Source organism: Schistocerca gregaria, chromosome X (genome assembly GCF_023897955.1).
Source record: "Schistocerca gregaria isolate iqSchGreg1 chromosome X, iqSchGreg1.2, whole genome shotgun sequence".
In the NCBI taxonomy this organism is placed as follows: domain Eukaryota; kingdom Metazoa; phylum Arthropoda; class Insecta; order Orthoptera; family Acrididae; genus Schistocerca; species Schistocerca gregaria.
Window position 1 is genome coordinate 30,681,237 of NC_064931.1, and position 26,511 is coordinate 30,707,747.

Here is a 26,511-nt window from a genome sequence, read left to right on the forward strand (position 1 = left end):
TCATTACTCACTCCGAGACAGGTAAATGAATTAAATGACAGCACGACACAGCAGTAACTACATAAGGGCTACTATAGTGCTGTACACAGTATTATTATTATTATTATTATTATTATTACTGAAATGGTTAGACACAAGGCCAGTTTCTGTAAGTTAGAAGTAAGGAGTGCAGCAATCAAGTGATTTACAAACAGTAAGTATAGTGCAAACATATGAACCTGTTTGATTTTAAGTGGGGATGGAGTGTGGAGCTCAAGCAAGTACCGCAGTGGAGGGGAGTGATGTAGGGGATGAACGTTGCGTAACAAGTGTCTACCTTCACTGTGGATAGTTAGCTTGCGCTGCAGCATGAATTCCTTCGTCATTCATTCTAACACACACACACACACACACACACACACACACACACACACACACACACACACACACACACACACACACACCACACACATACACACACACACACACACAAACTAAATAATATTTCATCTTTCGTCATTTTAAAAATAAAGATGTTTGAAGAAAATTTCTACTTTCTATAGTTTAGTTAGGTGCTAAAGTTGGTCATAACGTGGGGAGGGGGGAATGGTGGGAGTACCAGCTAGTGTCTAATTGCACTCAGGGGTAATGGTTTAATACATGTTGGGAACCACTGCACTGCACCTTTGGTGGTTACAAAGCCCTCACTGAAGAAGTTCTAAGGCTTACAGTTTATAAACAAATCCGTAGTAACCTCGCTATGATACCGGTGCAATAATACAAGGCCCTGTTAAAAATTTCGGTAAATGACATCATAATACAATGAAAAAAGAAGACAGAAAAATACCTTTATTTTCATTCAAGTGTATTCCATTGGCCATACTATACTTATGTAAACATCTATAAAGCTACTGCTACGTCAGCTAACGGCGCTTTTGTGTCATTAACGTCACACATTCATGTACAATATATCAGTCTAGATGTGATTCTCACAAATGTGCCCTGCAAAACAGGTTGTTTATTTGTTTCCTTCCGATATAAATAACAGCAACACATCCCACCCTCTGTCATGATGGCTCGGAGAACAGGTGGTTGCCAACTAACTTGCAGTTTCCTTCAGTGTTGCCTTCTGCTTGCCACCCAAATCGCAAACAGAACTAGCGCTTACACAGATCTTTATGATGGATTACATTAGCACTCTCATTACGAATTATCCGGTTCTTCAGTATTAGTTGTCGATTTTGTGTAAGCATGTGTCCCTCGACGATTTTTTTCTCGTTATGTTAGTTGCCCCAACGCGTTTCATTATTGACGTTATTGGTATATTTTCGAAATAACTAATAATATAAATCTTAGTTCAACAAACTAGAAAAAATAGGGATGACAAAATACGTTGTAATTAAATGAAAATAATCCTGTCGTTTACTCTAGGAATAGTACGGAAGATTCTTCATTTATTACCATTAAAAAGTGTGTGAACAGAGAATAGTAATTTCAGATTTCGAAATTACTAAAAATTATACAGCTATGGAATTTACGTAACGGTGAGCAAATGCGCTAGAGAAATGTGCGATTCATTTCTGGTTATTTCTAAGACCACTAATTTCGACTGAGTCTTCGTTCTTCAAAGCTGCCGATTTTGTAAATTACATATTTATGTTGTTACAAATCTCAAGAAACCGTCTACTAAAATCCACAATCGTTCTGATCCTGCTTTCTTTTTCACTTAAATTTCCCGAATCGAAATGACACGCCCATAAAAGGTTCTCTCGTAATCGAGAAGATAGGAAACTGGTTATCTGTATTAATATCAGACGTTGCTAATGCACACTTATTTCGTAGTGCTATTCTTGCTGGTAGCTGGTTCAAAACCTGGTAAAATTTTCGTCGCCAGTATTTGGACGGCAATACGAAGAGAGCTTGCGGCGGGAAGAAAGTGACAGACAAATTTTGCACCAGTGGTCTGCATGAAATTCCACACCTCCCTGTAGTGCCTGATGCAGTGGAGGCATACGCTACTATTGACGGTGAGCCATACGTCGGATAAAGATATTAACTGGGCCGCGTTCTTCGTGTTATTCGCGATTAACAGGTTATGTGTAGGCACCGGTTTTCACCCTTTCTCTTCTGCCTCTCATCGTCATCAACAACACGAACACGACTCTGTAACTGTACACTTAGTCGGCATAGTCAGAACTTCATAGATATCTTCAAGACACAACTCACACACTTCGCGAAAGAAAGCTGGAGTTGTGCAGGAAGAACGGAAACTTTCCCAGTCAGGAGGATGAACCTACCCCTGGGTGCCTCCCAGCCAGCAATACCGTATGACAGGTAGGAGAGGATTCCCTATTTAGGATCGTCGTCAGCCATGTTTAATACTGAAGCTTTTCATTAGACAGGGATGTGCACAGTCGCATCCTCTCTCTTCAACAACCCACGACTCTAATAATCTTTATACCGGCGTACATAGAAACCGTAACTATTAATAAATCTTAATTCTCGAGACGAGCATATGGTATATTCCTAGACTGCGTTTGAGCAGCGACATTACATGTCAACAATTTTATCAAATTTACTATGCTTTGAATCTTAAATACTGTTTGTGAAATTGTTGTGTTATGGTCACCAGTCTTCAAAGTGTGCCAGCTCTCGTAAGCGACCTGTCAAAGAAGAACATTTGTTCTAATAATATCATAAGAGACTTGACTTTCAGTTTAACAAAATGTTCGACGATATTAGACCGCGAGTAGGTAGTACATTTATGTTAACTGAACACAATTACATTTCCTACTTCTCGCAATTTTTTATGCATTTATTGGCAAATTCCACTGCGCCACTGAGGTTAGTAAAGTTCTTCTGACACAGAAATATTTTTGAGACTAATTTAGTCATTTCAATGAGAAGCACTTCTCGTGTTTACACTTTTTCCGTAATATTTCGAAGGGACTTAAGGAAGCTGTACCAATGGTCTTCATCTCTGCCTTCGCTACCGTTTAGGACTTCACCGTAACCCCAGCAAGGGGCCCTTACAAGGTATTGTCACCAGGCCCAGGTGATCCATGTTTTTTTTACGTGTTGTTACTCCTCGCTCTCCTTGTTGATCAAACATTTCTCTTTGAGAAAATAATAATGTCAACAAGATAACAATGACACTTTGTCCCATTAAAACGACTATGCAGACTGTTTATCACCCGTTAAAAATCGAAGGTGGCTGAAGCACCTCACAAGTCAAATGATATAACTTTGAACTTACAGAGGCCCTAAGATGTTACGAAAGCAGTTTTTTACAGGTCTGTCTTATCAGTCAGTCAGCAAACTCGTACAGAAGAAATACTTTGCTCCCTTCAGACAGTCCAAGGTATCATCAATTTAACAACAGGTATACATAACTTTTGATGATTTGTATCAACAGCCGGTAATCGACGATGGGACGACATGCGGCTTCTTTCTTTCTGTCAGCCGAACTATGTGATTTTCCAGCATTTTCTCCAATTCAGCGTTAGTGTTTTACTTTTAATCTTTCGATCCGTCTGGCGTCTTCATCAAACTATGTCACATATAATCCGCATTCAAGCAGCGGTCACAATAGCAGTCTCGTGAAACACTTCAAAATGAAAGCTTATCAAGAATGGATGAAAGTTTACACACAACAACAAATATAATTTTCAATTTACTATGAATTTCATGTCACTAACAGTACATTTCATTTTATCGTGACCCTTAATCTGCCTGCGACAAAGGCCTTTTCGTCCCAAGTGTTGTAATAGCACATTTATTTCCATTAGTGGATAAATTAAGGTTTAAAGAGTCTAAAGATTCACCTTTTTCTTCGTGTATGGACTGTTTGTGGATATGCTGAACTCCCGTAACAAAAAACTTTTTGTTGCAGGTCTCAAACTGCTTCCGGTGCTCAATGACCTACGGTGAGTAGATCAGTTTAATTATCTCATAATGAAGAAAAAAAATCGTGATGTATTTGGTAATGCAGCTCACCTGGTCTCACTCTGAAACAGTTTTGCCAGCCGGTGGATAGCACTGTAGATAAAACATTGGATATTATTACATTCCCAAGGTATTGTCTACTATTACACAAACTCAAATTCTAAGTGTGTTATCCTCTTAGGTGCACAATAAAACTCGAAAATAATTTAAAAACGGGTCCCGATAAATCACTAATTAAAAAATTCTTAATGTAATTACTCAAAAAGTTGAAGAAAAGCGAGTACTAGATTAATATCTGATTAAAAACAACAGGCCGAGACAAAATATTACTGTGATCAGCAGCCATGGTGTATTGGACTTACTTGTGAAATGAATGACACGAAGGTAAAGAAATTGCACTCATTTACTTCTCTGTCAGTGCATAGGAAAAATTTTTTGTGGCCCATGAATTGATACAGACATTAGGCAGTTCTCGTGGGAGGAAGAAAACTCGACTGAGTCCACGCAGATTGTGTTGTAATGAAACCTGTGCATTATATGAAAGCCTCAAAGGAAAAACGAGAGACATGAGACAAAACATCTGAAATGTAGCATCATATTTCATAATTCGTGAAAGAATTTCTAGAAAGCATTAGTCTGCTACGATCCTTTATATCTCGTCTTCGACAGCTCCACCATTATTTCCTCCAATAAAATAGGGTACGCTATAAATTTTGATACAGTATTTATATAGCAAATTTCGATAAGTTCTTCCGTTTGTAGTGACAGAATGGATGTTTCGTTACGTTGAGTAACCTAATCTGTAAATGCCTTTCACTGATTACGACATATCTTCAGAATGAAAAAAACCTTTATCTGAAATCATCTCAACCTTTGAAAAAAAATTTCGTGCGAAACGTAGCCTCTTCTGTTCAGACCAAAAATCCTGCAAGTAACCGATACATGTGCACTGGCACTTATACGTACATATGGTGTGTATAGCATATCGAGTAAAAACGATTTGAAACATGCGGACACGAATCGGTTCCTTGCTACAGTAATAAATAGGTACACTATCTGATCAACAGTATCCGAACACGTCTACGTAATGCGGAATTGACCTCTAGAAGTCGCGAGAGGCGTATCCACCCATATAAAAGAAGGCGGGGAGCTTTAGAAGCAGTAGAAGCAGAAGCAGTGGCAGCAGAACTGATCGGTCTGGAGGGTTCGGGTACTTCGACCTCGGACCAGGCATCGGACGTCACCTGCGTAACAAATCCATCAGAGACATTTGGACCCTTCTAAAGCTGCCCAAGTCGGCTGTTGGTGGTGCGACTGTGAAGTGGAAATGCGAAGGGACGACCACAGTTAAATCAATGTCAGACAGACCTCATGTGCTGGCGGAAAAGGACCGTAGAGCATTGCGGAGGGTGGTTGTGAGATATTGTTCGAATGAGCCGAAGGAATCACTCGTGAGTTCCAGAATGCTACCAGCAGTGCAGGCTGCACATTGACTACGCCAGTTCCTCATATGCGATGCTTGGGGTGGCTGTAAAGAGCGACACCATTGGACAGTGGATGGCAGGAAACGAGTGATTTGGAGTGATGAATCATCGTATACGCTGTAGCAATCCAATGAAAGCGTTTGGGTTTGAATACCTGGAGAACGTAGCCTGCCATCGCTGCCAACAGTGAAGAACCGAAGAGTTGGTCTTACGGAATGGAGGTGTTTTTCGTGGTTAGACTGTGGTCCCCTCATTGCGCTTAAAGAAATGTTAAATATGGAGGGATATGACACATTTCAGCACTGCGTACTGTGTTGCAGCACCTTGTCATACTGCAATATCTGTAATGGACTCGTTTGTGGACAATAACATTCCTGAAATGGACTGGCCTGCCCAGAGCCCAACCTGAACCGAATCAAGTACCTTCGGGATGATCCAGAACGTCGACTTCGTTCCAGACCCAGCGTCAAACATCACTACTTTGTATGGTTTCCATCCAGAAGAATGGGCTGTTCTTCCTCCACAGACATTCAGATGCCTCAGTGAAAGTGTCCCCAGTGGAATTCAACCCGTCATAAAAGCAAGGGGTGCACACATTCTGTTGTAACCGCGACAGGAACGGTTACGGGGTGGCCGCTAACGAAAACGTGGAGGGACCGAACGGGAACGACCCGCGAACGAACAAGACGGACGAACGGGAATGGAAGGACAAGCACGACGACAGACAACCGAGCAAGACACCGAGATCAACACCAAAGTACTAAGCAACGGGGTCACAAGAGAAAACCTCACGAAATCAAAACAACGTCCACTCGTAAATAGGAAATAAGCACATGCAACGTAAACATGATGTCTGTAAGCGAGATATCAACCAACTCAATGCAAATACCAGACTGCCTCGCTGAGTGAGAGGCAGCTACCTAAATATACGACACGGTATGTCTTTATTGGCCGCTGGGACCACATGCTCCACACTGGCGCCCTCAAGTTAGGCTCAGGGCCAGGAGCGCGCGCAGCCACAGCTTACGGCGCGACTGCTGCAGAGATCTCTAGTGGTCATCGAGTTCCATGCCGTATGGAACGGCACTCGGTGCCAGATCCCTCCACACTGAAACTTGCGCGTAGGGGCGAAAACGCCCCAGACGGTGCCACGGTGGTCGGCAGATGGGAGAAGGCTCAGGCTCGGCAACTGCCATTGTCGGGGAGGAAGGGACATCCGGGGTGTCCGTGACGGCTGATCCAGAGGCCAGGGCGTCGGAAGGAGTCTCCGATCCACCTGGGGGTGGAGAAGGCCAGCGGCAGGCTAGCGGAGAGGCAGCAACCGGGGGGTGGCGCCGACGTGATGACGACGTCTGTACCCCAAGGAGGTAGTGTAGGAGGAGGCGGCGGCGGGAGTGCCGCGGCGATACGTGGGTGCAGCTGGTTATCGTGGTGGCGATCCAACCCTTTCGACGTATGCACTGCCCACGGGCCGCAACGACCGTGGCGGGCATCCAACCGTACACGCGGGACCACACAGCCGCGCCGGGGTTGTAACGCTGAGAGGGCTGGAAGCGGGGGGTGGGACGGTAACGGCATCAGCAAATGGTGTAGGGTCTGTGCGTGGCAGGCGGCCACGGAGGAGCTCCACCGGACTATGGCCGTCAATTGGCTTGGTGGGATATGTGCTCAAGAACAGGGTGAGGGCTGACGTGGTTGGAGATGTTTCAACCGCCTTTGTTAACAGCTGTTTAAATGTGCTGACAAGCCTCTCCACTGCGCCATTGGAGGAAGGGTGGAAAGGCAGGCTACGGTTATGTTTGATAGCATTGGCCTGACAGAAGTCGTGGAAGGAGGACGCCGTGAATTGGGGGCCATTATCGGAGACCAATGTGTGAGGCAGGCCCTCAATGAACACAACCTGGGTCAGGGCCATGAGTGGGGCCTCTGTGATGGTGGATGCCATGTGGACGACATATGGGTATATGGCGTAGGCATCAACGATAAGTAACGACATGGACCCCAAAAACGGGCCCACAAAATAGAGATGGATACGATCCCACGGCTGGTGAGGCACCGACCAGGGTGTGAATGACTGAATGGAGCTTGCCTGGTGACGCGCACACACAGTGCACCTGCGGACCATGCAGTCAATATCGCCATCGATGCTGGGCCAATACGTGTGCCGGCAACCTAAAACTTCCACGTGGGACATACCCCAGTGCCTGGAGTGTAACAAACTGAGCACATGATGTCGAAAATCTGGAGGGATGACCACCAGTGGCCAACAGACGGACATCATCGACCACAGAGAGCCTGTGGGACAGATGGCGCCAGGGGTTGAACTCAGTCTGCATCCGATGAGTAATATAGAAGGGCCAACCGTGGACCGTGTAGCAGAGAACCTGTCGCAAGACAGGGTATTGGCGTGTAGCTGTGGCAATGTGAGCATCCATAAGAGGCAAACCGACCACACATCCCAGCAGGCAGAATCAATGTGAAAGCAGAGGACCTCCTGTTGGTCAAACGCTGGATCGGGGCCAGCTGGGAGACGTGACAAAGCATCCACGTCAGCATCGTGGGCCTTGAACTTACACCGGATGGTGTAATTCCGTACAAATAACTCCCAGCGCAGGAGACGTTAAGCTGTCTGCTCTGGAAGGTAAGAGTGTGGTCCAAAAAGTGTAACTAATGGTTTATGGTCTGTCAGCAGGGTGAGCTTGGCCCAAAGAGATAGATGTGAAACTTTTGGACATTGAACACTATCACCAGGGCCTCCTTTTCAATCTGGGAGTAGTTTGGCTGTGCTGGGGTTAACGTTTTAGATGCATAAGCGATGGGCTATTCTGAACCATCAGTATTCCAATGTGTAAGGACTGCCCCAATGCCGTATGCCGACACATCAGCCGCCACAACCAGGGGGTGGTCCGGAGAGAAGGGAGTAAGGCAAGGGGCGGACTTCAGCATCGTCTTTAAATGGAGAAAAGCCTGGTCACAGGCATGAGTCGAACCAAAAGTCACCCCTTTGCGACGCCGGAGGCAGCTTGGGGTAATAACTTTAAGTAATAAGTAAATTTGCCCAAAAACACCTGGAGGTCAGATAAGCCCTTGGGACAAGGAAGGGCCTCAATGGGCGCGACATTGCGGTCCAAAGGGCGAATGCCATCTTTCCTAAGCCAGTTGCCTAAGTATTCCACTTCCAGTTGAAAAAACAACACTTGTGCAGCCGACAGCATAAACCTGAAGACTGCAGAGCGTGAAGTAAGGCGCTGAGGTTGTGCAAATGTTCCTGGCAGGAACGCCTGGTGACCAAGATATCATCCAGATAATTCACACAGGCTGGGATAGGCTGCATAAGCTGCTCCAGGAAACGCTGGAAAATTGCTGGCGCTGAAGTGGCTCTAAATGGAAGGCGTTTGTACTTGTATAATCCGAAAGGTGTGTTGATAACCATGATGTTCTGGGAATCGGGATGCAAGGGTAACTGGTGGTATGCCTCAACCAGGTCGATCTTAGAAAATTAATGGCCCCTTGCAAGCTTGGCAAGAAGGTCTTCCTGTCAGGGAATGGGATTAGTGTCTACTAAGGACTGAGCATTGACAGTAGCGCCGAAGTCCCCACACAGCCGAAGAGACCCACTGGGTTTCCATACGATCTCCAATGGTGTCGCCGAAGCACTGTATGTCACAGGTTCTAGGACACCTGGGGTCAAGTTCCTGCTTGACTGCTGGATATAAGGCCACTGGAATGGGTCTGGCCCAGAAAAAGCGAGGCTGCGCATCCAGCCGAAGTGTGATGTGCGCCTGAAAACATGAAGCACACCCAAGATCCATTGCAAACTATGATGGAAAAGCAGAGCACAGATCGTCCAAGTCCTGAAAAGGAACAGCCGTGGAATTACCTTAACTTCATCAGCAATTGGAAAGCCAAAGAGCTGAAACGCATCCACGGCAAAACTATTCGAAGCCTACGGATGGTCGACGACAAATAGGGTAAGGAGCCGGGGAACACGTTTGTATGTAGCCTGGACGACCCACTGCCCACAAAGGGGAATGGAATCATCGCCAAACGTCGAGAGGGAGGTGACAATGCAGGGGAGCCCAGGCGGGTATATGGTACAATATTAATCAGGGGGAAGTGGCGCCGCAGTAAAAAGGCGGAGTGTAAGGAATAGTTTCCATGCTGATAGGTCCTCCAGCGAGACGACCGATTGAAGATCATGTACCACATCCTGAGGCCCAGTACAGGCAGGATGGGAAGGCGTCGAGCGACTATGACAAACAGATCAGATGTGGCCCTCCATCCCACACAGCGTGCACGTTTTCCAGCGGTGGGTACAGTGAGCTCGAGAGTGTGTGGTAAAGCACTGTGGGCAAGATGGAAGCAGGCCGCTCGACCGGCGATGAGGGGCGGCCGGAGGCTCTGCAGCTATAGAGACGTCAGGCAATGAAGAGTCCCAACGGTGCTGGCCTGTGTTGGCCAGGTCACGTGTACGTCGCGAGAGCGGAACCCCCAGATACGCCACTTGCGGCTATGCCATGAGACGCTCGTTAGCCGCCTGAGCAATTTCAAATGAGTGGGCAATGCGGAGGATCTTTTCCGACGAGGGACTATCGAGTTTCAACGCTGCAGTGCGGACATCAGGAACGGGAGCCAGCTGAACCACCACATCCCGGACCAGGGAGACCACATACGAAGCATTACCCTGCTGACTGGTGCACGTAAAATCGCATCGATGGCTGAGACCCTCCAAGTCTGTTACCCAGGAACGATGTGACTGACCAGGCTGTTTAAGGCACTGGTGGAACTCCAGCGACCACATCGAAGCACTGTGAATAATATTGTGTCAGCAAAAGGAATATCTCCTGAAAAGATAGAGCCACAGGATTGGACAAGGGTGCCAACTTGTGGAGAAGAAAGTATGTGTCTGGGGAGGCCGAAGACAAAACCATCGATCACTGCAAAAGGTCATCCGTGACTTGAAAACCTGTGAAGTGTTGTTTCAGCCGATTTAAGTATGTTTGCCAGTCTTCTTTAGCGTCATTAAATCGTGGGAACGACGGCGGACGTGGGAAAGCATCGGACACCCGAGGACTCGGAAGCTGTTGTGGTCATGTGTCCCGGGCATCGACTTTGTCCATTAGCAACCGCATCGACTTTTGTAACATGTATAACTGAAGCTGCTGCTACTGCATGAGCTGCTGCTGTTGTTCCAGAAGACAGACCAACTTATCCTGCATGCTAACAACTACCACCGTTCACCTCATCGCCAAAATGTTGTAACCGCGACAGGTACGGTCGCGGGCTGGCCGCTAAGGAAAACGCGGCGGGACCGAACGGGAGCGGGCTGCGAACAAACAAGACGGACGAACGGGAATGGAAGGAGAAGCATAATGACAGACAACCGAGCAAGACACCGAGATCGACAACAAAGTATTAAGCAACGGGTTCACAAGAGACAACCTCACGAAATCAAAACAACATCCACTCATAAACAGGCAGTAAACACACGCAACGTAAACATGATGTCTGTAAGCGAGATATCAACCAACTCAATGCGAATAACAGACTGCCTCGCTGAGTCTTTTTTTTTCTTTATTGATTTTTAATTCCCCCCCCCCCCCCCCCCCGGGGGGCGGGCTAGCAGCAGCTTAGTACACTGCTCTACAGCCGACAGCCTTTTTTTTAAAAAACGGAATAAGAAAAGAAACAAGAAAAACAGGCGATAAAACGGTGACGTAAAGAGTAAAATGGAGGAAAAATGTGGAAAGTTAAAACAGAAAGCAAAAGGGGTTGGCAATGTTAATAAAATACACAGGAATCAGACAAGTAACATAGTAGACACACAATTAAAAAACATGGCGACAGTCTGGTTTCTGTTCGCAAGAGATAAAAAAAAATCACACCCAGCGACAGTATGATGGCCGTTAGCAACACTTCCCAAAAGACACAACATGGAACAGTCACTGTAAAACACTGCGCAAAAATGGCGGCACAAAGATGACACTCCCGAGCCAAAGGCAGATGGGGGGAGGGAACCTGGAAGAGGGGCAAAAACAAGGAGGGAGGAGAGGAAAAAAAACGAAAAGGGGGGGACCAATGAGGGAGAGGTTCAAATGGCTCTGAGTATTATGCGACTTAACGTCTGAGGTCATCAGTCACCTAGAACTTACAACTAATTAAACCTAACTAACCTAAAGACATCACACACATCCATGCCCGAGGCAGGTTTCGAACCTGCGACCGAAGCGGTCGCTCGGTTCCAGACTGTAGTGCCTAGAACCGCACGGCCACTCCGACCGGAGGAGGGAGAGGACTCATAAGGGGGGAGAGGGGCAGGGCAGACGCGAGACGGAATGAGAAGAGGCAGAGGAGGGAAATGCAAAAGGACTCGGTGGAAAGAAGGGGGCAGAGAGAGGGGAGATGGGGAAAAATAGGATGGAAGGGGGGGGGGAGAGGGAGCCCGGGAAAGGGACTGAGCAAAGGAGGGGGAGTGAGGATCAGAGTTGATAGGAGGGATAAATGGAGGGAGAGAGGGCATCATCCGGGAGGGGGCTCGCTGAGTGAGAGGCAGCCACCTAAATACACAACAGGGTGTGTCGCTATTGGCCGCTGGGACCACGTGCTCCACAGTGGCGCCATCACGTTAGGCTCGGGGCCAGGAGCGTGACTGCGTGACTGCTGCAGAGACCTCTAATGGTCATCGTGTTCCATGCCGTCTGGCGCGGATTCGAAACCCACGGCACTTGGTACCAGACATTCCATATTAAATTCCACTAATAGGGGTCCGGATACTTTTGGTCAGATATTGATTAAAAACATGATCCTCACTCCGACTTTTGATAGTGAAAGATACGATACTAAATCAAAATGACTCTCGCGTTCACTAAATTTGCAACCAACAAATCATTGTAGGAACATCCATTGCTGACGTTCTCATGCAGCCTACCGTATGCGCGTTTCGCATTACACATCCGATGTCTCTTTTTCCATTGCTGACACGTGGGAAACTGTTAGTACATGACTTAGTTGGCTATGGATGTAATTAAAACTGGCAGTAATATCCAGTTAGACAACGACAAAACATCACCAACGGTCGAAGACTAGCAAGTAACTCTTAATACAGAGAAATGCAAAGTTATGCAGTTCACGAAATTCGAATGCATTATATCGTTTAACTATAATATGATCAGCATTAGTCATGTCATACAGATACGCGGTCGTAACAATCTATAGAGATAAGAAGTTGAAAGGTCATGTAGGCTCAGTTGTGGGTAAAGCAATGGCGGGTTACGATTCGTTGCTAGTATACCGGGGAACTTCCGTTTGTCTACAACAGAAATTGTTAACAAATAATTGCACGGCGCATATATGGATAGTGTTCAGGTGTATGGGACCCATATCACGTCTAACGAGCTGGAGACATAGGTAGTGTACAAAGAGGGACGGTGCGAATGTTCAGAGTATTGTTTGGCTGGCGGAAAAGTATAAGAGAGACAATAAAAAGATTCCCCAAATAGCATGTGTTACAAGACTCTCCAGTGTCCCATCCTCGCACAATGGTCCCCCACAACTCCGTTATCAGGAAGTGCTGTAATGAATTCATAACTGAATTTGTAACCTGCCGGGTAAATAAATATGTCATGTAGCACGTAGCTAAGTGAAAGCCTTTCTACTTCACGCAACGTCGGCAAGTTTCGTGACATGGTAACCATTTACTTATAGAACCAGCTTCACAGCTGGCCACGAGGCTGAGGGTGCATCGCTCCATCTCTTTCCACAACAGAAAAGTTCGAGCCGGTCACCGGCAATCAAGCACGGGACTTGGGCGTTGGTAACCAACAAGACACTAAGACACACGCAAACGCTTTAATTAACAAGAGAGTCTCGGTTATGCCTTGTGACTGAAGAGGACGTTTCACTCTGGAAGAGTTATTGAAGGAACTTCGACAATCAGTGTTAGATAGTGACACGTTCCAAGATCAGTTTCACGATAAATGTTATTACGTTGAACATTGCACACACTTATTTACAAAATGTATCCTTATATGTCAACGTGCTGACCATTTATAGGTTCGTAATCGACGGTTTACTTGCGTTCAAATATACCTACAGAGTATAGGGAGCGATCAAGGTGAAGAAATTTTTAATCCGCATTTAAAAACTCTACTGCCGTCGATCACATATTCCATGGCCGTGAGTGGATTGTCAAACAGTTTTATAATGTTTGATAATTGACCTGCTCTTGAGGTTGGTCTGTGTTAACGATCGCGATTTGAATATAAAAAAATGAAACATTTTCCTGATCTGCAACTTCATGTTACATATTTAATCAGAAACTGGTTTTCGTATTCTCAGGTAACAACTGACTTTCGCAACCACAGGTAAAACGAAGTGAGAGTTACAGAGATATTAGTTATACGGATACAGGGGGTTTACAAAAGAAAGTATTAACGTTAATTTATTTTTTCAAAAAATGGTTCAAATGGCTCTGACCACTATGGGACTTAACATCTGTGGTCATCTGTCCCCTAGAACTTAGAACTACTTAAACCTAACTAACCTAAGGACATCACACACATCCATGCCCGAGGCAGGATTCGAACTTGCGACCGTAGCGGTCACGCGGTTCCAGACTGAAACGCCTAGAACCGCGCGGCCTGCAATTGATTTTTTCGTCAGTGCTTGGCAGAACATTTTTGTCGAACATAAGGAAGTGTTTCCTATTTAATATGAAGAAAGCATTATTTTTTTAAAATTACAAGTGGAAACGTTACATTTTTAAATGAATAATAAACTTGGTATTACTATAGTAACCTAACACATGCATAAATGAAACTTAATTTAACAGACGGAGAAAACGGGAATTGCATGTGTTCATTTAAAAAACTCATCTAACATTTTGACATTTGAGAATTTCCGTTTCAACCTTTTATTTAAATCAATAGCCATAATTATTATTTTTGCCGATGAGACAAATATTGTTGCAAAGCAAGTCATGAAAACGGATGCTGAGTGAACAGTAAATGACGCTTTCGTTGTAGTTATTAACCGGTGTCACACAAATTTCTTAGCTTGAAACTTTCAAAAAATATTCCCTACATACTGCAGCATAGACAAAACTTATCCGTTTCTGATAAATGTGCTGTGACAAAAATACATAATAATCAGGGTAGAAACCTGTAAGTTCATAGTTTCACATATTGACAAAAACTTAAACTAGGAAACCAAATTGTAAACTTGTTAAAACGTCTTTTCCACTTCGAATAATTCCGAACTTTCAGGATGTAGAATCAGTAATTTAACATTTTTTCTGTGTTTTCATATACTGGTACTGATGGCTTACGGGATAATAAGTTGCGATGACTTTGCATTCATTGCAGAAAATAAATTAATTGGCATTTTGTACTGCTTACACACACGCACGACCGTCTTAAAGATTTATTTATCTTTTCTTTAACTGGCTTTCGGGACATGCCCATACAGCCACCTCGTCAGTGGAAAACACAACAGCGTGTTTCGACAATTCAGAACGTTCGTTAGGAACAAGCAGTCACATACGCGTAGACTTTGTCACGTGACTGTATACAGGCCATTTTCGTGTCGGTTACGACGGTACAGCCAACGGCGTTCCCGCAGTGGTAACACCGCTTCCCGTCAGGTAAGTACTGTCGGACCTTGGTGGGTGATCGTCCGGATCTGCCGAGAAGTGGGCTGCACTCAGCCGTTGTGAGGCCAAATAAGGAACTACGTGTTTGAGAAATAGCGGCTCCGGTCACGAGAACTGACAATGGCCGGGAGAACGGTGTGATGACCATATGACTCTCCACATCCGCATCCAGTGGCGGCCATCGGCTGAGGATAACGCGGCAGTCGGTCGGTACCGTACGGCCTCCCGAGGCCTGTTCGGACGGAGTTTAGTTATTTTTTTATGACAGCACGAAGATAAAGACAACGCAACACCTAGTCCCCAAGCAGGGAAAGTATCCGACCAACCAGGAATAGAACCCGGTCCCCTACGGTTAGCCGCACTAACCCCCAGCTACCGGGGCAGGCTCTCACAAACATCCATTTCAGTAGTTGTTAATGTTAACCAACAAATCTCAGTGCATTTATTCAGTGATGATTTCGTGTGTTTGTTAAAAAACGGTCTGGATATTGGATATTAAGAAGTACAACATTACAGGAGCTGAAATTCTGTCTATTGAATCTAACTTTGGTACAAAAAAGGAAAGAAATGCAAAGCAGTAAAGCGCCTTGACAATCTACCCATAGAAATGAAATGTCAGAGATAAGAAAGGTGTATTTGGATGAAGACAGAAGTTATTTTGCCTCAACATCTTTTACTGAACCGTATATGAACTGATTAAAGGTAGGTAGATAGGTACATACCCGTAAATTGCCAGCATGCTGCCTTGTAAGTGTGTACACTCATGAGCAGAGGAATTACAGATAGCTGCTGTATTGAGGAGAGAAAGTGCTCTTGTCACTACGGTGAATGTAATGGTTCGACATGTCACGTGAGTAATGTACCAGGCGAAATAACATTCGTCAGCACAGTGTTGAGTTCTTAGATTTACTTCTGGAGGAGACCGAGTTGATACCACAACACATAAAGAATATTAGATCACTTTATTATTACATGAACAAGACCAAATACTTAACTCTGACAAAAATTAGAATTGTAAAGCCACAGTAGGCTACCGTGAACTGTCAAAAGTAAGCATAGACTACGGTACCTTTGGTCGCATTAGCTGTATGTTTGGTGTATTGCATACCTATAGGGCGTTACCTAATTTCGAGCACTTTGTTTGGGTATGCAGGCAGTGTCTTACTAGATTTCCCTTGAATCCGGAATCAATGAACCAGCTAGAAACTGAGTGAGGATATACCAAGGAGCATATAATCTACGGAACATTTTTGTTCTGCTTAGTTATCCTCCTGTCTGTTACTTGAAAATAAGCAGTATTTACAAAAAAATTGAAATTGTCAGTATTTAATTCAAGCTTTTTCTAAATTTGTTGATTTGTAATTTGAAATAGATGGGTGTTGTAGTAAAAATAAAGTAACTACACAAATTTATCATATAGCACCAGAAAACGCAATTTACTCAAAGATAAAGAAGGTATAATTAAAAAACAAAATGCAAAATTCAAACATATCAAACTACACTTTAATACCTCATAGAGCTTACATAAAATATGATTCTGTTATTGGTAAACAACCTTCGCATTTATCAGTAATTACTCTTGCCTTAGATCATGGTGATGAACGTTCTATTGAGGACAAAAAACAACGTTTATAAAATAGATTTTTTTTATATATGTACATGTTAACTGTACTTGCATCAAAAGTAATTTATACAAAAGCAAATAAAGTGGACTAACACTGAAAGCCCCACATTGATTTCTGCTGTTATTTCAGGCAGTGTTGCTTGTCTGTTAGCACTGACAACTCTATGCAAACGCCGCTGCTCTCGCCCGCGAAGTCGGCCACTTAGTTCTCCCTGGTGAAAAGTAATGCCTCAAACGTGGCAAACTCGGCACACACTTGACACTGTGGATCGTGGAATATTGATTGTGGATCGTGGAATATGGAATCCCTTAACGATTTCCGAAGTGCAACGTCCCATCATTCCGCGTTCAAACTGTTGATTCCCATCGTTGAGGCTGTTGATTCCCATCGTGCGGCCAGAATCACGTCGGGAACCTTTTCACATGAATCACCTGAGTACAAACGACACCTCCGCCAATGCATTGCCCTTTTATACCTTGTGTACGCAAAACCATCGCCATCTGTATATGCGCATATCGCTATCTCATGGCTGTAGTCACCTCAGTGTATATTTGTTAGTGTCACTGAACACTAACGCATCACTTGATACCCTACCAGATAATAGTCTCTTCTCTCAAAGTACGATATTTCATAAACTTTGCTGCATAGTCTAATACAACTATTAAACTGCTGGCTGAAGAGACAGGATACTATTTTATTCGGAGGTGATTGCAGACTGGCTGAGCAAGACTCCGCTCTGGTGTTAGCAAGCCTTCCTCAGCGGTGGCGTAAGGAACTCTTGAGGGTGTGTCATTGAGACTATGCTTACTTGTTTTCCGTCTCGTGGAACCAGCCTTTCTTGGGAGCTCGTTCTTCAATCAACACCACAGAAAAGATGATATCAGACTTCGCACGGGCCATCAGCGTGACAGTGGATCGTGGAAATGGGCAAGACGTGCGATATCAGCGGTCAGATCATGTGTGCTTTACGCGTGGCACACGCTGTCTCCGAGCTCGGGCAAGCACTGCGCTTTAACGCACTATCTTGTCAACAGTGTCCTAGTATACCTCAATACAGTGAAGATTGCTATCGACAGGGTGAACTGCCACGGATCGTGGCTGAACTCTGAACCCGCCGTACTATGACCAGTCCCATTTTGGGGTCTACAGATCTGCTCATAAGAGTAAAGAACACCCATAATTACGAGTGTAGTAAAACGCTTAACACCTTTTTGAACCATAGCATAAATATGCACTCTCTAAAGTCACGCGAGAAGACTGTTCCGCGTCATTCGTAGCAGTGCAGACCTAATAAAAGCATGTCGTGATGTTCAGTCCAGAGCGGTAAAGAAGTATTAAAATGTCGCCAGCTATAGAGCAATGCGTTCGCAGCTCAGTGGCATAGTCACCAGTCTAGCAGAGAGCATCTATCATTGCTAAGTAATTAGATCAGCAGTTCTGCGTCTAAGTTATATTACCCGCGGAAGTGTTCTCAGTGTAGGTGTGGTGAGAGTGACTATTGGATCCATCGGTGTAACGAGTTGGATAAGCACTCTGGAGCAGTAGAATGGTTAAAACATAAATGTATGTTGTTACTATACATGCAGCATAAATCATTCATACACAACTTAGAATCAAGCAGTCAGTGTCTCTCTCTCTCTCTCTCTCTCTCTCTCTCTCTCTCTCTCTCTCTCTCTCTCTCTCTCTCTGGTACCGATTTGAAATAGTCATTAGCAACCGGAGTAACAATGGCGTTGAGCTCGGTTCGTAAAGTTCTCACTGCGCTCTCACTACACTGTCTCCATACGCTCAGCGAGACCTGGCAGTAATCTGAGGATAATCTGAAGATTATCCTAGGACTATCTGAGTCGGACCACCAAGTGCGGCAGCTTAAAAAGATGCGCGGATAAATCATAATCGCAGGCAATGAGGTGAGAAGGATTCGACGTCCTCTGCTATAGAGAGCCTGTATAGGGAGAGAGTGGCCAACCGGACGATACGGCGGCCATTTTTCTGCCAAACTGGGGGCCGGACTTTTGAATGGCGAGTAGTGGAGTACACACTCACCGAATCAAAATCACAAGACAATATGGCGAAATCATTCGTTAAATGCCTTTGCTTATAAGAATAATGTGTTATAATAATTTTCACACAGCCAATTTACAGGTCTGTTTTCAAATTTAACTATGTATATTGCAAGTTGTTTTATATGTAGTGAAAAGCAAAAACGACTTACTTCGCATGGATAAGAGTACTTGGTTGGTTTCCACAAGGCTCGTGTTGGATTTATGTCAGCCCTGTTGACTGCGACTGCCCACTGCTTTCGTCTTTCTTCATTGCGTGGAAATGCTAACATGTGAAATCCACCTTCGCCTCTATTGGAACAACCAAATGCAGCACAACCTGGCATCGCTTACGAACGTCGTCACAACGAATTACAGATGTCAAAAACAATACTGTACAATTACTAACGTGTTTCTTCAAACATGTAGGCCTACCGACTTCATCACAAAACGCTTCATTATTTAAGATCGCAAATGCTAATTACGTACTAAAAACGATATACAACTAAACCTAACATGCATGCCCAACGCATAACAAGTCTCTCAATGATTCAAATACCTTTTAATCGTTTCCAAAAGTCCTCTGAACTTCAATTCAGCTCAAAAGCACGGCGAACATAGGAAGCGCGAGAGACGTTTGGCGCCATTTTTCTGCCAAAGCTAATCAACCAATCACGGGCAACTTCACCTATGGCCACTCTCTCCCTATACAGGCTCTCTACTCTGGTAGAGTGTGTAGCGCCACCTGGCGGCGTATGGCGAGCTGCTCACATCGCGCCATTAATGGTGGACAAAGACACCGTCGACAATACTTTCCTCCCTCCCCCCCCCCAAATTGCGCACCGTCGTCGGATAGTGTCACTGATCTCGACGACTTGGAGTTGGGGGGGGGGGGGGGGGGGGAGGGACGACATCTGTGCCGTGGTGCTGATGATGGAGTTGGTTACGGCGCGACGGCAGACTGTGCCAGCTAACCAGCGTCCCGACATTCGCCTTGCGAATCGCCGGGAACATACGCCAGGAAACCGAAGGTAGGATGCCCCCAACGGCACAGATGAGTGGAGCAATGGCGCTGTTGTGGACGCCGAACTCTGTATGGCTGCTGCAGGTGCCATGTCCGTGACCGACGTCGCTGCGGAGGCAGCACCAGCAGCAGAGGTCTACGTCCATGGTAGCCATCTAACGACCCATGGCACAAACGTAAGGAAATAGCAAGTACTGCTCGACGACATCAGTCTGGCATGAAGGTAGTGTTTCTGAAACATGAAAATCTGCGGCAGGATCACAGTAATCGCGGAAACATACACTCGTGTTCAGAAAAAACAGATCACCTTGAACGATTGGAGCTAGGACGTTTGTATTCACAGGACATGTGCATTAGTATGTTCTGCAGAAATGATTGCCATTTAAGTCACCTCGGTTCAGCATGTGTCTCTTGCCTAGTACACTACTGGCCATTGAAATTGCTACACCACGAAGATGACATGCAACAGACGCGAAATTTAACCGACAGGAAAAAGACGCTGTGATATGCGAATGATTAGCTTTTCAAAGCATTCACACAAGGGTGGCGATGGTGGCGACACCTACAACGTGCTGACATGAGGAAAGTTTCCAACCGATTTCTCATACACAAACAGCATTTGACCGGCGTCTGGTGAAGCGTTGTTGTGATGCCTCGTGAATGAAGGAGAAATGCTTACCATCACGTTTCCGACTTTGATAAAGGTCGGATTGTAGCCTATCGCGATTGCGGTTTATCGTATCTCGACATTGCTGCTCGCGTTGGTCAAGATCCAGTGACTGTCAGCAGAATATGCAATCGGTGGGTTCAGGAGGGTAATACTGAACGCCGTACTGGATCCCAACGGCCTCGTATCACTAGCAGTCGAGATTACAGGCATCTTATCCGCATGGCTGTAGCGGATCGTGCAGCCACGTCTCGATCCCTGAGTCAATAAATGGGGACTTTTGCAAGACAACAACCATCTGCACGAACAGTTCGACGACGTTTGCAGCTGCAAGGACTATCAGCTCGGAGACCGTGGCTGCGGTTACCCTATACGCTGCATCACAGACAAGAGCGCCTGCGATGGTGTACTCAACGACGAACCTACTTGCACGAATGACGAAACGTCATTTTTTCGGATGTATCCAGGTTCTGTTTACAGCATCATGATGGTCGCGTCCGTGTTTGGCGACATCGTGGTGAACGCACATTGGAAGCGTATATTCGTCATCGCCATACTGGCGTATTATCCGGCGTGATGGTATGGGCTGCCATTGGTTACACGTCTCGGTCACCTCTTGTTCGCATTGACGGCACTTTGAACAGTGGACGTTACATTTCAGATGTGTTACGACTCGTGGCTCTACCCTTCATTCGATCCCTGCGAAACCCTACATTTCAGGAGGATAATGCACGACCCAATGTTGCAGGTCCTGTACGGGCCTTTCTGGATACAGAAAATGTTCGACTGCTGCCCTAGCCAGCACATTCTCCAGATCTCTCGCCAATTGAAAACGTGTGGTCAATGGTGACCGAGCAACTGGCTCGTCACAATACGCCAGTCACTACTCTTGATGAACTGTGGTATCGTGTTGAAGCTGCATGGGCAGCTGTACCTGTACACGCCATCCAAGCTCTGTTTCACTCAATGCCCAGGCGTATCTAGGAGGTTATTACGGCCAGAGGTGGTTGTTCTGGGTACTGATTTCTCAGGATCTATGCACCCAAATTGCGTGAAAATGTAATCACACGTCAGTTCTAGTATAATATATTTGTCCAATGAATACCCGTTTGTCATTTGCATTTCTTCTTGGTGTAGCAATTTTAATGGCCAGTTGTGTATTTTGCGGGGTCCACCATGGACCCTGATTACTTGAACAAAGATTGATGGCATCGACGGTTATTAGGCGCGAATGGCGCCCTGTGTTGTAGCCATCCATGCTTCATTCACCTGATTCCAAAGTGCATCTGTGGCGGTTGGGACTGGGTCACAGCGCTGCACCTGTAGTTTCACCATATCGCACACATTTTCGATTGGCGACAAGTCTGGTGATCTGGCGGGCCAGGGCAAAAGCGTGACATCCTGTGACACCGAGAACGCACGTGTTCGTTCAGCAACATGTGGCCGTGCATTGTGTTGGTGAAAAATGGCGTCTGGGGTGTTGTGCAGAAGGTGTAGGCTACGGGTCAAAGGCTACGTAGGCCACAGTGGTAACAGTGTCCTGAACACGTACCAACTGTGACTTGTTGTTGTACCCAGTAGCGCCCCACAACATAAGGTTTCGAACTGGAGCTATATGTCTTCTGCGAATGCAGTCTCTGTGATGCCGCTCCCCCTGTCTGCAGCGAACCAAAACAGGCCCATCATTTTCAAACAAATAGAACCTTGATTCGTCCTAAAGCACTATCTGATGTCATTCCCGTCCGTAGGGACGTTTCATATACCATAGACATCTAGCATTTTTTTGCAGATTCGTAGAAGGTAGGCGGAGAAGTGAACGTCGCGCGTGTAACCCATGTCGTAATAAACGACGACGGATTCACACCCTTGACTGTGTACGATGCGTTCCACTGTTGCACCGGAGCCGAGGGGAACGCAGATCTGTCGTGCAATGCCACTAGGATGAAGTGTCGATCTTCTAGGGGGATGATCTGGGTGGTGCGACCTGGCCTATCTCATCGTGTTCTTCGGTTTTCCGTGTACCATTCTGCACCCACCCGTTGCGCTGCTGGAACACTTCGTCCCACACGAGCAGCAATTTCCAGGATGGATGCATCACATTTTTTATGCAAAATGCGCCCTCTTCCAAACTCAATGATTTGACAGTACGGTTCGCGCATATGTCTGCGAGGCACCCTGTACGTCTGCTCGAGTCACACTGATCCATTACCTTCAGTTTGTAGGGACAACGAGAGCTGCAAGCACATTTTACTTGTAGGTGGTGTTGCGCCGCGATATCGACGTTCACCTCGAACCTGCGGGCTGACATAGTTCAAGTGCTGATCATTTCTGCAGAACATACTGATTTACATGCCCTGTGAATATGAACGTACTCTCTCTAGTCTTTCAAGCTGTTCTGTTTTTTTCTGAACACGAGTGTAGTGGAATCTACTACCGTCGGTGCGTGCCTGTTTTGCTACGAAAGTAGGAGTTCGGCCTGTCGTCTGAGTGACGATGCCGGATTGCCAGTTGTGATGCTTTTTAAAGAAGTGATAGAAAACTTAGTCTTTTGTGTGGAAACTCTTTGCGAAGTCCGTGTCTGAATCAGGCAGTCGAGGGTAAAATAACTGCAGCAGAGCGTATCGCACGAAGTCAGCGATTCCCGGATACCCATGGCCACCACTTCCAACATCTCTTATAAACATGTAACTACATGTTTTTACCGTTACTATTGTTGTTCTGGATGCTCATGTTGTTGTTGTTGTTGTGCTCTTCAGTCCAGAGACTGGTTTGATGCAGCTCTCCATGCTACTCTATCCTGTGCAAGGTTCTTCATCTCCCAGTACCTACTGCAACCTACATCATTCTGAATATGTTTAGTGTATTCATCTCTTGGTCTCCCTCTACGATTTTTACCTTCCACGCTGCCCTCCAATACTAAATTGGTGATCCCTTGATGCCTCAGAATATGCCCTACCAACCGATCCCTTCTTCTAGTCAAGTTGTGCCACAAATTTCTCTTCTCTCCAATTCTATTCAGTATCTCCTCATTAGTTATGTGATCTACCCATCTAATCTTCAGCATTTTTCTGCAGAATCGCATTTCGAAAGCAACTATTCTCTTCTTGTCTAAACTATTTATCGTCCACGTTCCACTTCAATACATGGCTACACTCCATACAAATACTTTCGGAAACGACTTCCTGATACTTAAATGTATACTCGATGTTAACAAATTTCTGTTCTTCAGAAACGCCTTCCTTGCCATTGCCAGTTTACATTTTATATCCTCTCTACATCGACCACCAACAGTTATTTTGCTCCCTAAATAGCAAAACTCGTTTACTACTTTAGGCGTCTCGTTTCCTAATCTAATTCCCGCACCATCACCCGATTTAATTCGACTACATTCCATTATCCTCGTTTTGTTTTTGTTGATGTTCACCTTATATCTTCCTTTCAAGACACTGTCCATTCCGTTCAACTGCTCTTCCAGGTTCTTTGCTGTCTCTGACAGAATTACAGTGTCATCGGCGAACCTTAAAGTATTTATTTCTCCTCCGTGATGGCTGGGTGTTGTGTGATGTCCTTAGGTTAGTTAGGTTTAAGTAGTTCTAAGTTCTAGGGGACTGATGACCATAGCTGTTAAGTCCCATAGTGCTCAGAGCCATTTTAACCATTTTGACAGAATTACAATGTCATCGGCAAACCTCAAAGTTTTTATTTCTTCTCCATGGATTTTAATACCTATTCCGAATTTTTCTTTTGTTTTCTTTACTGCTTGCTCAATATACAGATTGAATAACATCGGGGATAGGCTACAACCCTGTCTCACTCGTTTCCCAACCACTGATTCCCTTTCATGCCCCTCGACTCTTATAACTGCCATCTGGTTTCTGCACAATTTGTAAATAGCCTTTCGCTCCCTGTATTTTACTCGTGCCACCTTTAGAATTTGAAAGAGAGTATTCCAGTCAACATTGACAAAAGCTTTCTCCAAATCTAGAAATGCTAGAAACGTAGGTTTGCTTTTCCTTAATCTATTTTCTAAGGTAAGTCGTATGGTCAGTATTGCCTCACGTGTTCCAACATTTCTACGGAATCCAAACCCGCATTCATATTTTCCTATTCATTATTAAACCTACTCCTGCATTACCCCTATTTGATTTTCTATTTATAACTCTGTATTCACCTGACCAGAAGTCTTGTTCCTCCGGCCACCGAACTTCACTAATTCCCACTATATCTAACTTTAACCTATCCATTTCCGTTTTTAAATTTTCTAACCTACCTGCACGATTAAGGGATCTGACATTCCACGCTCCGACACGTAGGTCGCCAGTTTTGTTTCTCGTGATAACAACGTCCTCCTGAGATGTCCCTGCCCGGAGATCCGAGTGGGGGACTATTTAACCTCCGGAATATTTTACCCAAGAGGACGCCATCATCATTTAATCATGCAGTAAAGCTGCATGCCCTCGGGAAAAATTACGGCCGTAGTTTCCCCTTGCTTTCAGCCGTTCGCAGTACCAGCACAGCAAGGCCGTTTTGGTTAATGTTGCAAGGCCAGATCAGTCAATCATCCAGACTGTTGCCCTTGCAACTACTGAAAAGGCTGATGCCCCTCTTCAGGAACCACATGTTTGTCTGGCCTCTCAACAGATACCCCTCCGTTGTGGTTGCACCTACGGTACGGCTATCTGTATCGCTGAGGCACGCAAGCCTCCGCACCAGCGGCAAGGTCCATGGCTCATGGGGGTGGGGTTTACTGTTATCTAATCATTTTAGTTAGTTCATTGTTAGTTGAATCTCGGGCATGTGTGGTGATGGCTACCATGTAATAATTCCACTGGCGAAGCGACGACAGGTGCTGAGAAACAACAGCGAGGTATTTTCCCTCGAGTGCTAAGTACGAAGTTTGGTCACCTGAGCCTTGAAAATGCAAACGATATGTTCAGCTTCACCATTCAATTGAAGAGATAATGGTGGCGTTGGCATGTGACGAAGCCCAATATCTTGGCAAAATTGTTGGACTTTCGACGTAGAAAACTGTGGACCATTGTCACAAACGATAGCTTGTGACAAACCTTCCCAAAAAAAGACAGAAGTGAGTGCTTTTATAGTGCTAGCGTTAGTTGTCAAATTCATCGGAATGAGAAGTGTAACTCAACTGTATGCAACAATGATAATCAACCAGTTACAGAAAAGAAGACAATCAAACTCAATGTCGATGAGTTGCCGACGATGATCAGGTCGAGGCCAGTTGAATAAATTCCTGGTGCGGCCCTGTGTGGTCTTCCGCGCATGCTTGACAGTGGACAGTCATCTCAACTATCTGCTAGTCAGGCTCGAACCATGTACAATGCTTGCTGCTCAATTCTCATAATTCCCCAATGTCCTCTATGTTGTCTAGGTAATAATTGCAAAGCATGTTCCTTCAGCGATGTGGGAACCATAACTCAAATTCTTCATTAGGAGTGAGTAATAAAAATCATACCATTCCGAAAAAAGGCTGTTACGTTGCGCAATGTATTTTCGGACTACTGCATCTGAAACTGATTCCGGATTATGAGGCCAGCCCATCCGAGTCTAATACTTGATTAGCCACGGTTATCGAACCTATTCCGTAGGCTGTGAAATCCACCGAAAATCAGTGGGAAAATCTTGCAGTTCTTGCGAATCAGATCGATCAATTCGAAGACGAGCAGCTTCGGACGCATCGAATTCCGGATCATTTCCCATAGGTAAGCAAGACAAAGTGGAAGACGATCTTGTGAGATAATGCTCCTATTTCATGTCATGATGCATCAGATGCAAACACTATTTTTTTTTGGGGGGGGGGGATCGAAATGAACAAGGAATGGGCGACTAAGCAATGCATATTTCGACTTTTTTAATGATTGTTCGCATTCCCCAGTCCATAAGACAGGAACATTTTTACTCTGGAGGCGATTCAATTGGCGTTGAGTTCGGAACAAATTTGTTATAGTAGGTCCATTAGAAGAGAACTGCCTGTAGTTCTCGCAGATTTTTAGGAGAATTTGTTCTCCGGATCACCTCTAAATGCTTAGTCCTGAATAACGTCATCATTAAGAAGCTCTTCAAGGGCTGTTAAAT

General features: G+C 45.2%; 1 protein-coding gene across 2 annotated transcripts in view; it reads left to right on the plus strand.

The window, feature by feature from the left end:
- LOC126298492 (uncharacterized) overlaps positions 1-26,511 on the plus strand; it is a 1,054,904-nt gene that overhangs the window by 787,710 nt on the left and 240,683 nt on the right. For both annotated transcript variants that reach the window (XM_049989828.1, XM_049989829.1), the window contains one exon: positions 3,872-3,905. In XM_049989828.1, the coding sequence (XP_049845785.1) occupies positions 3,872-3,905 (34 nt within the window). The remainder of the gene's footprint in view (positions 1-3,871; positions 3,906-26,511) is intronic.